This window comes from Haliaeetus leucocephalus, unplaced genomic scaffold (assembly GCF_000737465.1).
Source record: "Haliaeetus leucocephalus isolate CR32 unplaced genomic scaffold, Haliaeetus_leucocephalus-4.0 Scaffold1, whole genome shotgun sequence".
Classification (NCBI taxonomy): Eukaryota; Metazoa; Chordata; class Aves; order Accipitriformes; family Accipitridae; genus Haliaeetus; species Haliaeetus leucocephalus.
This window is the reverse complement of record NW_010972437.1, coordinates 21,928,161-21,940,772: the sequence shown is the minus strand read 5'-3', so window position 1 is coordinate 21,940,772 and position 12,612 is coordinate 21,928,161. Positions and strand designations below refer to the sequence as shown.

Here is a 12,612-nt window from a genome sequence, read left to right as displayed (position 1 = left end):
GAATCATTAAAAATCACACCTTAATGAAATACAGGTGTCTTCCAAGTGGTAGATTGGTAAACAAGGGGCCCTGTTGAGTTCTGCTGGTCGTATTTGCATCTGTTGGGTTCCACTGGTGTAAGACAGCCTAATAGTGTGTTTTAATAACAGTGTGAACCATATCCAACTAATCTGACTTTTCAGATGAAATTGGTAAAACTTAAATGTACTGGACACATCTAGAAACTTGGGATTTTATTGAAAACAATCCACCCTTGTCCTGTCATAGGCTCTCAGTCCAGAGCTGGCTGTGGGCACACTGTCTGATTTCATCCTGCCTATTCCTTTTAATCAATTTTGCTACTCATTTAATTTCTGTCCAGCTTCTGGGGGTTGGGAATTATGAAATTGAGACTTACGTCTGTCTTCTCTGCCTTCACTGCCTGCAATGCAAAGACAGGCTGTGACAGTATGAGAGACTTGTCTAAATGACAATACTGCTGGCCATTACTGCTGGCGGTGCCCAAAGAAAATAGTCTGAGCAGCTGATATCCAATCTTCCCTACACAACACAGCAGAAAAAATGTGAGGCAGGTGCCTGGGAGTCCACAACAGACTCATCATTCACTTTTTTCAATCCATTCTTTTCCTTGCTTTTGTAATTGTATCCAGTAACATGCAAACCTTTTGTTTGACCATTACTCGCAAAGTACCCAGTGTTTGTGTGTTTGGGTGCTCTGTTTGTGAAGGCAGTATCATGCTTCATCTGTGGCATTGTCCTACTAGTCTATTTTCATGCAGTTAAAGTGCATTTTCTTCATACTTCTTGCTGCTGCTGTTAGCTGTTATGGAAGGAGAATGTACTGTGTGCATCCGTGAATTTTTTTTTTAATCATTCACATCTCTCCCTCTCTAAAGAGCCTTTGCTGGTTTTAGTAGGGTTGTATTATAGAAAAGATTGACAGATCTTCTCTACTTAAGAGAAATGATTGCTGGTGCAAACCTGATATGAAGGCTGCCATTATTTACGTATAAGCATGAGACCCAAGAATGAGAAGTTTGCTTCTAGTGAATCCTTAATTTCAAGCAAGTATTTGTGTGGAAGACTTTAGAGCATTACTTTCACCTGTAGTTCACCTGTCAGCTTTTTTCTTTGTACATCTGAGGTGGGATTATTGTATTCATGGACCCTAATTTCATGCAGTTCATATAATTTAGTCTGTTGTCTTTATTATAAGACGATCTAACTCACTCAGAAGTTTTAGACATTATGGTGATCTGATCAACTTGGTCAAGAGCTCATCTTGTATTGTCTGACATCAAAGGTGAACCATCAGAACCATTAATTCATCTGAGCGATATGAGCTGGGTTTTTCAAAACTGGGAAGGATTTGACAAACCAAGAATCTGGCAGTAGTCTATATTTGAATTTTAAAGGCTAAATATGAAGGTTTCTATTTTGTTCTGTACTGTTTTGCTTGAAAGGATACCGATATACCCAGTGTATATGAGCCCACAGAAGCACTGTAGGGAAACTTCATTAGCTTGAGTCTAGGCATTTAAGTTCTGTATACAAACCAATGGAGATTTACAAGAATATATATGTTCTGAAGCATGCAAATGGCACCATTTTTAGAAATGTGAGGATACTGCTAGAGTATTAGTATAAAGCAGGTTCATGCTATGCATATGTGCCTCTGCTACACTGTCATCAAAGGTGGTAGATTAGATTTTACTTGGTGCGTGAGAAAATTCTTTAAAGGCTTTTCCTGAACACTTAAAATATGTTACTGCCTTTTCAAAACAGCAAAGGGAAACCCTCTTTAGTCATTAAATTTTTCAAGGTAAACTCATGACAATTAACTGCTATTCCTTTACCTAAGAAAACATTGTATTGTCTACCGGGCATAAAGCTAATAAGGTTCTGCAAGCATATTTCATATCAAAATGACACAGAATTTGCAGAGGAATAATTCAGTTTTAAGTACCTAAAATACTTATTTTTATAAAATCATGAAATTAAAATCCTTGATGTTAAGCAACCTTCGAATGGCCTAGCTCTGTTTTTCCTACTTGGACAAAACTTCAGCTAAAGTCAGTGGGATTGCTTTTTACTGTGAAAGCAGCTTAATCTTCTATCTTCTGCTTTGCATTTGGCCAAATGAAGAGTGTGTGCACGATGAGTTCCTGTGGCACAGCTGATAGACAGGAGCCTTATTAGGCTGTGGGAAATTGAGCACTTGATAGCTGCCAGACAAAGGATAAGAGTCTTGTTGATGTAGGGTTTTGTCAAAGTAAAGAATGTAGTTTAAAGCTCCCTTTAAGTGTGCATGTGTCTCAATCTGTGTGCATATAAAACCATAAATATAAGGTTTTAGAAATGTTTGAGGAGCAAAAGTTTGATAGCTTCTGTTAAAAATCTGAAGCTGCTGCTGTCTTAAAATTCAAACCACTTTTTAACCAGTCTTTCAGGTATTTAGGTTCTAAATGCTTTTTCCCAGTATCTTTCATTGGAGAAAAATATCTCTGCAAGTCTGTACAACATACCTTTTTTCCTTAGGATATTTGTTCATGGCAAAACTATCCTTGTGAAAGGCAAGTCTATGTAAAAATAGCATATTGGTATTGTGACTACTTTAAAAAATTTTTGACCTGCTGTTTTGTTCCAGAAGGATGTTTATCTTTTAATTAAGGAAAAAATATTCCGGAAGGGTATCTTTCAGCCTCATCTGTTTTGCATGTTTTGTAACAGTAGAGCTCTTCTAAACGATTGAAGATTCCTGCTCTACTTGAATAACAAAACTTCAATTGCTTAAGAAAAAGCAGACTGTCAACCAGACATTTAATGCTGCTGAAATTTCACGTCACAAATGCAGCTCAGCATGTAAGGTAGTTGGTTTGTAAAGAGCCTGAGCAGGCTGCTGCAAATTATAATTACTAATGTAATAATTACCGTAACTAACAGAAATGTGACTTGACTTTGAGCTTTCTGTCCTCATTAAACTTGTTCACCTTCTCTGAAACTCTCCATGCTGCATGCTAGCACGGAGCAGTCGTATCCCCCGACCCAGCATGAGTCAGGGGTGCAGCCGTGATACCAGCCGTGAGAGCAGTCGAGATACAAGCCCTGCTCGGGGCTTTCCTCCACTTGGTGAGTACATGTAGGCATTGGAGCTTTAAGGGTCAATATTTTTTTCCTTTTTCCCTTGTTCTGATTGCCCCTTCAAGACACTGCAGGTGGAATGAGCTCGTTTCCTGTCCTCTGTTGGATTCCTGACACACTCCCCATTTCCAACCCTGTTGCCCTTCTGTTTTCTTCTGCATGCTTCAATTCCGGTTCTCAGCATTTCACTGTTAGCAGGAAAATACTTTAGTTTGAACTTTTGTAATTTTTAGTTTCATTGAATCAGCTTGTATGGGGCTGCTGTGCTTCACTTTACAGCACTGATGGAAATCTATGGGAGAGCAAGCCTCTATTTTCTAGGTCCCAGTGAAGTAGTCGGTAGCATCGTAGCCTGTTGTTGAGTGACTCTGTTCATGATCCGATTTTTTTACAGCTAGGTATAGTAACAGTATACAATTTCTATACTAAATCCTCCAATAGACATAGAAGCTCTTTTTTGTAGAGGTTTTACATGACATTGTCAACCATTGATTAACAAGTTGCACATGCAATTTTGTAGAAAACCTTTTCAAGCAGCCTGATGGAAAGGCTGAGGTTTTAAAGGAGCATCATTAACGTGCACCTTAAGTGTACAGTACAAATAGAAAATCTCATTACACTTACCACATGCAGAAGTTTTTCTGCACATTGCTGAAAACAGCAGGATAGTTAATGTTTCTGATCAAATACCATATCATATATTCAACCAAATACATTGCTTGTTGTATGAAAGACTTGTTTGTCATCTTGGACATGAAATATAGTTGATCTCCAGGCCCTCCTCATTTATGTAGAAATTTCATACCTGTGCATGTGGTATTAAAAGTGAGAAAGAAGGTCTTACAAATTTCATCAAGGCTGAAGAATGGGTTTCCATGTTCTATTTTGCACGTAGTGACAAAATACAGGTATATGATGTAGTGTGTAAGTGGGACATTGCATTTTGGGCTTAATTCTGCAACTTTCATCCAATAGTGAGAAAAGGTTATTAAAAATATAGACAAATGGGTAAAATTTTCCTGTTTGGTTCTCATACTTGATTAACATACTGTACTTAAAATAATCTTTTAAACTTACTTAGACGTTGTCATTACTGATTTGGCTGTCAGTGCAGAGGCAAAAATCCCATTGATTTCAATGGTGTAGAGTGGAATCTTCAAGTTAATATTAGAGAGGCTTTGGGCTTCAAAATATCATTATTTTGAGCATATTGAGCTAGAAAATAATCTATTTGCATTATCTGTAATATCTCAGTTTTTGGTGAAAAATGGGAGGAGTTCAACTTAGCATTCAGAACTTGGTTCATAGCTCTTTAAGATAAATAGATTAACTTTTTATTGATTAAATGAAGCTGATTTGATACCAGAGCCATAAAGGGATAGTAGCTATGCAACTGTCACTTGTTGTTGTAGTTATCTGCCTAGCTTCAATTTTGGATGAAACTTTTTTCTCCAGCCAAAGTATATAAGCAGGCTGGATTTCAGGGTTAAGTCATCAGTTTTCTATGTCATTGTGCTGTGGTTTATTTTATTGAAAATACATTAATTGAAATACTGTCTTGAGCCTTTGTTCTAAAAAATAAATGCAGTGTACCAGAATCACAGTTGGTGTGAGTTTCGTACACTACCACCACTACTGAGTCTGACTCGTACACTGACTATAAATTTTCAGTTACAGATGTCTATTACACTGTTTGTAACAAACTTATTGTGGAGAGAGGGTAATTTTATTTTAGTTCATGATATTTAATTACCTGAAGATTAATGCATTTCTAGAAATACATTGTTACTATGTCAATAAGGTAATGTGGGGACGAAGTATCAATATAATAGTAACACAATATAGTTGTTTTCCTATTGCCTTTTTTCTTGTTCTTTCATTGAAATGCTTTAAGCTTGAACATGTTCATGAACTTGTTAATTATGTAGTTTTTTTCATCTGAAAGAAATTTATATAATTATAAATTTATATATCAATTAAGCCAAAACAATATGATTCTATTACAGTATTTCTAGAACCCAATTAATCTTACATTAATGCTAAGACAATATAATCCTACTGTGCATGGTCTATTGTTGTTCATAAAGATTAACTTGTATATCAGTGAATTATACTTAAACTAGCTATATGTAAGCAATAGGATTCTTGCATTTAATGGTATTATGGCCAATGTCAACACTGACATCCTGACCTTGCAAATTGCTCTGCTTTGTTTTGGGGCTGCTGTGCAGGTATGCATGTCTGTGCACCAAGCATCTTGCTTCCTAAGTTAGGCAACACCAGTGAAGAGTCACTCTACACGCAGCCTCCTTGCAGAGATGTGATTTTTGGTTTGGTTTGGTTTTGGGGTTGTTTTTTTTGTTGTTGTTGTTGTTGTTCCTGTTTCTTCACGGGTCTTGATCTTGAAGTGATGTCCACAGGGGCATAGTGGATGGCTTGGGAGAAAGCAATTGCGAGCTCAGGATCTTAATTGTGAGGTTCAGTCCATAATCCTGCACTGATCCTGAAAATCTTTCATGAGTTACTTATGGTGTCAGTGGGATGGTTCTCTTGAATAAATGCATGTGTTCTCCATAGTTAAAGACCACATTGACTATTCTGGACAGCTTTTAGTCAAGCTCTCACAGCTGGGAAAAAACTTAAATTTTATTTTTCTGACATTGCTGATTTCTATTTTATATTATTAGTATTTGTGTTTATGAATGCTTTGCCTTAAACAGAAGATTTAAAATTTTTCTACTGCACATGAATATGCATAATTGACAAAGCCTATTGTATTAGAAGGTAATTCTACTTTATTTTTTCAGTTTCTTGACAGTACTAGTAATGATGTTAAAGCAACAAGGCCTTCAGTGAGTCTGTGGTGATTAATTGCTCAAATGAGCAATCAGTTTCTTGAGTCAGTTGGTTTGAGCTACGTAAGGATGTCATTTCTAGACAATGAGGGAAAATCTCTTCAGAGAAACTAAATTTCTGTAATTTGGAATAGCTCACCAGCTTTCCATTTGGTTTCGTAAAGAACTCACCTTTATGCTGAATCCAAGAATGGAAAACCTCTCCAAAAGCATTTTGTGATCAATGTGCTGCTGACAACTGGGAATTGAAGTGGGAGCTATATTTGGCTTGAGCTCTTCTGCTACTGTATGTGCTCTGTTGCTATTAACAATTTGTATACATGTGGTGTAATTCTAGATGGGTGTATGATGTGCATATTCAGATTATCTGTGCATGTACATACTTAGATTCAAGAAACATGTATGCAAAATTTGTTAAAAGCAAGGGACTTTTGGTAGTAGAAACAGCTATGATGTGTGTGTGTGTGTTTACTTGGAAAAGAAACCCAACCCAAAGACCTATAATGCAGTGGTTGGCTGACCTCCCTGTATGACTCTTTCTATTTACGTGGTTACTCATTCTCTTTGTTAACGTTGGTTTTTTTTATGCATAGGCTAGAATGTTGTGGAAAAACACCTACAAGCACAATTCCTAACCATTCATCATGGCTTCACTTTGGGGTTTAGATCAGACACATCTAAATCCTGCTCTGTAGTTATGTGCTCCACGTTCTCATGATGGCCGTCTTCCAGATCTGTGGGTCTGGAATGTGACTGATGTGCACTGGGGTTTTTTTGCTGAACTGCACTTGGTTTGGGACTGTTACAAATGAGTTTTGTCATGCATCGTGTTTACGGTCATGGGGGTGAGGGGGGGAAGCTACAGACGGAGACGTCGCTGTTGGGGCTTGCACTGTATCTGTTATGCATTCATATACAGCGTCATTTCCCTGTCACTATGAAACACCTTTACTGGTAGCGGTCACACGCATCGCCTTTGGATTGTGGCATTTTCTGTCTCGGGTTAAATGTGTGTTAATCCTGTGGGTGTTGCCATTCCTTCTACTTGCAGCTTCTCGACGTCATTCCAGGTCCACTAGTGCTCTCTCCACTGCTGATTCTGTTGGGCAGTCAGGTGAACAAGCGCTAACTGCATGAATCCGCTTCTTATACGTAGTCTTGTTTTACACCATCTTAACATTTGCTGTCATGTGCATCAGCCAGCACTTGGCATGTGCTTCTCACTGCTGTGGGGCTTTCTGTTCTGTTTTTGTTCAGTGTGGCTTTTTGTTTTGAATTTCATTTCTTGGATGTTTTTAATTTTATGTATTTTAGGAACATTGTGAACAGTGTTTAAACAAAGGGTGATCCAGGGCTTTCTCAATTCTCCTGTAAATTGGATCAGTTGTGCAGCATGGGATAGATCCTGACTGATGCAGAGTACTTGCAACTTCTGTTTATACTTCCTCTTTAGCAGTGTAGCAGTTCCCAATGCCTAGGACCAGACCTTAGTGGGTTTCATCCCATTTATTACTAAATATTCTGGAGTCCTGTCTCTGTTAATGAAAGTTCTTTGTGGGATCCTCTCCAAAATACACAAGAACAGCAAGAATTAAGCACCTGATGAGCTTTCAAAATGAACTTTGGAGCATAACACATGCTGTTCCATCCTTCATATAATTCTGAAGGCCTTGTACATGGAAGTTGTTGAAAAAATCATTCCCTTAATTTCACTGGGCTTTGCATCAGGAGACTAACGCTTACATATAATGAGAAAAATGTGCAGATTCCAGTTGCTTCTTCCCCACCCCTGTGCTGGATTCGCAGTTGTGGAGAACCTGTAACGCCCTCTGAAATCAGGATATTTCACTGGGAGCCTTAAAAAGAAATGAATGAGGACTGCGAGCTTTGGGACAATAGAGAATTAACTGTGGGGACAAAGATGATGTAGAAGATGAGGGCTTCAGTGTTTTCCTGGAGGCTGAAATTGTATAAGGAATTAGTGACACTGAAAGTTATTTAATTAACCCTCTTCAGGTAGGGAGTGAAAAATAGTCTGTTTCTCATAAGTCTAGTTAAATAGCTGTCACTTAACTAAAACTCTCAAAACACTTCCCTTATCAGGTTACTCAGCAGAAATGTTGCAACCTGATTTGACTAGCATTTTCTAAAGTAACAATTTGAATTTGTATTTAATAAAAATAATGAAATGATTTAAAATACCTTGCTGTAATTCAGATTTAAGCTTTGTTTGCATTCAATTTCCTGCGGTAGTCACTTCATGCTTTGTTCCTGTGGTTTGGTACAAAGCATAATCAAATTCTATATGGTTTCCTGTGTCCTAAAGAAGGCCCAAATCTCCCTAAAAATGGCAAAATTGGCCCGAAAATGGTGCTTGGGAATTTTCACCAAGTTTGTAACAATATAATGAATCTAGCCAGGGAGACAAAGGAATGTGGCCAGAGCATACTCTACTTATTTCTTGCCCAGTAACATTGGGCTTGCCTGTACTGGTTATTCCTGGAGCCAAATGTGTTCGCAGCCCCACGTTAGAGATATGCTGAGGGTCTCTCCTAAGGTCTAACTTCTGCACTCAGGTATGGCAACAGTGTCTTGGGGAGGAGCCCAGAGTGACTTGGGTGTTACGAATTTAAAGATCACTGAAAGAAGTATTTCAGAAAATTCCTGATAGCCATGGAGGCAGATAAAAGCCAGCATGCCACACTGTACTTAATTTGTTAAAAAAGCTCAATTTTGTTTCTTAATGCTGGGTATTTAAATTGATCTATAATTGAATTACTTTGTCATTCTGTTCTTCATTTTAAAAAACAAAACCCAAACTATCTTCCCTTTTCTAATGTAATACTAAATTTACGTGGAAATAAATGACAATGGTATTTTTTGCTGCTATGTTATTTCAAAAGTTAAAGCCAAATTCTGATCTCATTAACACTTGAGTAATGTCATTGAGTTGGGTTTAAATATAAAACTGAATCCAGAACTTGTCTCAACATTTACAGCTCTTGTACTGCATCAGATATCATTTACACTTAGGTAAATACTTGTCTTCTGTACATCTTTCTAGCGTGTAGCTCTGTAGTAGTGACTTTAGTTTCAATCAGACCTGATGCGTTATCTTCTCTGCGCTTCTATTAAGAGTGTACAGATCTTTCCATTTTAGGGATGAAGCACTGTTTCACCTAAATATTGGAAATGATTCTTCAACCCAAGTGCATTAAAAAAGGGGATAGTAATAACACATACAACTTTTATTTCTTTGTGAAATGTCATAATTTGATTACTTTTTGGCAGTAGTTCTAAGAAGTTTGTTTATTTTTTTTTTCCCTTGTAATGTGTTTTGTAGAAAACGTGCTTTTGTTGTAAATCAGAAATGTCTTGTCTGGGTACATCACTGAGAAACAGTAAATTTTGATAGATGACGCTTCTATTTGAAATACTATTATTCAGGTTTTTGTTTTTCCTCAAAATACTTCAGATTTAAAAATATCTTCCCTATTTCCCCATAGTAGCTTAATCTCTGACACACTTATGTAAAGCTTTGGAATTAGGACAGCAGACTGGCAAACTTCAGTCTCTGATTTAAATTATACATGTCAGTGTGAGCTAATTCCTTAAAAGATATTTCAGTGCAGTAGGTTTTTAAAGAAGAAAGCAATGAAGTTTTGTGATAAGCGCACTGTTTTTCCCGAAAAATACAGTAAGCTGCTGAATATCGTGTTTGACCACAGTTTTGTGGAAATCCACGATAATAGTTACGCATTTTGATAAATAGTATTTTTCCTTTTGTTAAATTAAATATAGGTGAACTAATAAAAGACCTGTGTGACTTGATCCCTCTCTCTTGCTGCTTGATGACTACCTCCAGTGTGGACCAGCTGAAGGTCTATTAAATGGGTTCATGCAGCTTGATTCGTGCACCATTGAATTTGGGGGCAAAACTCTTACTGGCATGTGTGGGTGCAGGGGACAGAGGTGTAAGGTATGTCCTAGGAGGGATATTCCCAGTCCTTCTTGAGCAAAGACAAGCCCACATGGAAATAAAAACTTGGAATGCCAAAACCAATCTCTTTCTGCTTATAGACCAAAGTCAGGATCCCAGTAATATGGTATCTGATCTACCCACATCTAGAACAGCTGTGCTGCCAGAGCCTGGCTTGTTATACTCAAGTCACTGATTCTGTCATATCACTGCTAGCATGCCTTTTTGAATCAGGCCTTTGCCCAAAGAAACTAATTTCAGTAACTTTTTTGGTAGACTGGGCAAATGGTAAACTAATTAGTATTAGGAGTGTAAATGGCATTTTAGACTCAACCCTGTTGCTTTGGATGTCATTAAGAGCTTTGCCATCAAATTCAAAGGGAGAAAGATGATACTGTTTGATCAAAAAAAAAGTCTAAATTTTGATATATCATAGAACTTTTAAATGGTATTTAAACTGCTTCTCAAGAACAGTAATAAAACAAAAATTGGAGTAAATTCACAAGCAAATAATAAGCCTTATTTTTATACTGTGGGGCATAGGGGGATGTTCTACTGGTTAATCAAGCCTTGAGATATAAAATAGGTTAATCCGGTGCTGCTAGTCTCACATCCTTGCCTGAGAAAAAGCTGCAGGATGGATAAGTGCTCAGGTATTAACATGTTCTGACACTGGGCATGATTCTGTCTCTCTGAAGTTAATGAGATGCTTTCTCTTGATTTCTGAGAGTGCCAGATTGGGACCAGCATGTCTGCCTCTGACATTAAAAGAAAACTTTGAAACAACTTCTGTGTAAAAAGAAACATTAAATAGATACCCTGCTTCCCAGCTTAAAAAAAAAAAAAAAAAAAGTTGCCCCGAGGATCCAAAATTGTCTCTGGGTCCCAACAAACAATAGTTCATTTCTTACTCTAATGGCAAACTCTCTAGAGCTGTGGATAAAAGAGTGTTTAGTGGAAAAGCACTGTGAGTTCCCAGAGCCTGTGGGGATAGCTGCTCGGGCACCTGATTAGGATTCCAAGTGAATGTGAATTCATTTAACAATCCCTTTCAATGTTGTCTTTTGTGCAGACCGGTTTGGACTTGGACAGCCAGGCAGGATGCCTGCTTCTGTGAATGCCATGCGAGTCCTGAGCACAAGCACAGATCTGGAGGCTGCTGTGGCCGATGCACTGGTAAGAGGAAAAATACAAAATGCTTCCGACACCGGAAAGTGGCTTAAAGTTACCTGTACGTACGTTCTCCTCTTTCTTAATAGCTTTGTTCTGTTTGTGCCAGTGTCTGATGCTGTAGAGTTAGCTACCTTTTGCTGTTTTGTCTTTGGGTATATCGGCAGCAATATTTGTTTCCTTATTCCATGTTGGTTCTCCACAGTTGTTATCAAACAGACCGCTGTGGCTCAGTGCTAGAGTGCAGGACAGGTTGAATGAGCTGATTGTCTTTCACTTGGCTGCTAGAGGATATACACAGCACTGTGGGGGTGCTCGGGATCCATCAATCCCATTACCTGCATGAAGACTTTGTCAGAAAAACACAGTGTTCTCTGTTAGTGTCAGTTCCTGATCAGGTTTCAACAAGAACTGAGAATTTCACAAGTTCCTGCCCTGTGTTATTTGCACCTGGCTAGATACTTGGGTCAGCTCGTAACTTGCCTTGCATGTATTCCGTACCATCTCATGCAGTTAAATTGAAGCGTATTTGTCTAGTTTGCTGCTAGTACTTTCAAACATTCAGTGCATTTCCAAGTAAATTTATTGTCATTTTTTGAAATTGTATTTTCCTGTATAATCTTACTGTACTATAATATTTCTCGGCTAGAAACCAGAAAGTGTTTTCTGCTCTTCAGAAGGCAAGTGTTGAGATAAGCCTGGATTAAGATTTACCTGGAGTGTTTGGGGGAGAGGATGTGTAGAGGCAGGAGAAGTTATTGTACAGCCTTAGCTGGGTACCAGTGTACCTTGGGTCTTCTCCAGCTCTAGACCTGAGCTGAGAGGAGAATTTCCTGATGTATCTTGAGATAGATATTTCAGATCTCTCTTTATGGAGAATGAACAGTGTCCTCAGAGTTTGTGACAGATGTCCTTTTTCCATTTCCTAGTTCACTTTTCCTGGGGATGTCTAACATTTTCTTTTATATATTTGATTATCACCCAGCTCATGGTACCTCCATTTCTAGATGATTATATTAGAGTATTCCTAGACAAATACCACTCTTTACAAAATCTACCTTTCCATTAAAAAAAAAGTATTTGTGAATAATATAAAGGTAGGACAGTATATAATAGATGGCACTGTTGCATTCAGTGGGCTGAAGCATTAGTGGGCATTTTTCATTACCAAATACAATAGCTTGTGAGTCAATTGCTGTTCTCAGCACTTCAAATTTGCCACCAGAGCAGTTCAGGGCATAATTATAGGTGATGGTTTACCTGCATAAATGAAATCAGGCTGTATCCCTGAATGTGAGCAGTTGCTGAATACAGGTTTCTTGAGGGAGGAGAGGATCGGTGTTTCAATTCACTGCTGATCACTGAGATATCTTTCGATGTGACTTAATCTTCAGCTAGACTTACAGAGTTCCCTTCTAAATATTCCAGTCCTTTAAACTAAATAACATTATACTGGAATGTTAAAA

At 37.9% G+C, this 12,612-nt stretch overlaps 1 protein-coding gene across 4 annotated transcripts in view; it reads left to right on the top strand.

Annotated features, from left to right (window-relative positions):
• Positions 1-12,612, top strand: part of CLASP1 (cytoplasmic linker associated protein 1) — a 176,912-nt gene that overhangs the window by 108,916 nt on the left and 55,384 nt on the right. For all 4 annotated transcript variants that reach the window (XM_010568686.1, XM_010568695.1, XM_010568680.1 and 1 more), the window contains exon 22: positions 11,049-11,152. In XM_010568686.1, coding sequence (XP_010566988.1) covers positions 11,049-11,152 — 104 coding nt within the window. The remainder of the gene's footprint in view (positions 1-11,048; positions 11,153-12,612) is intronic.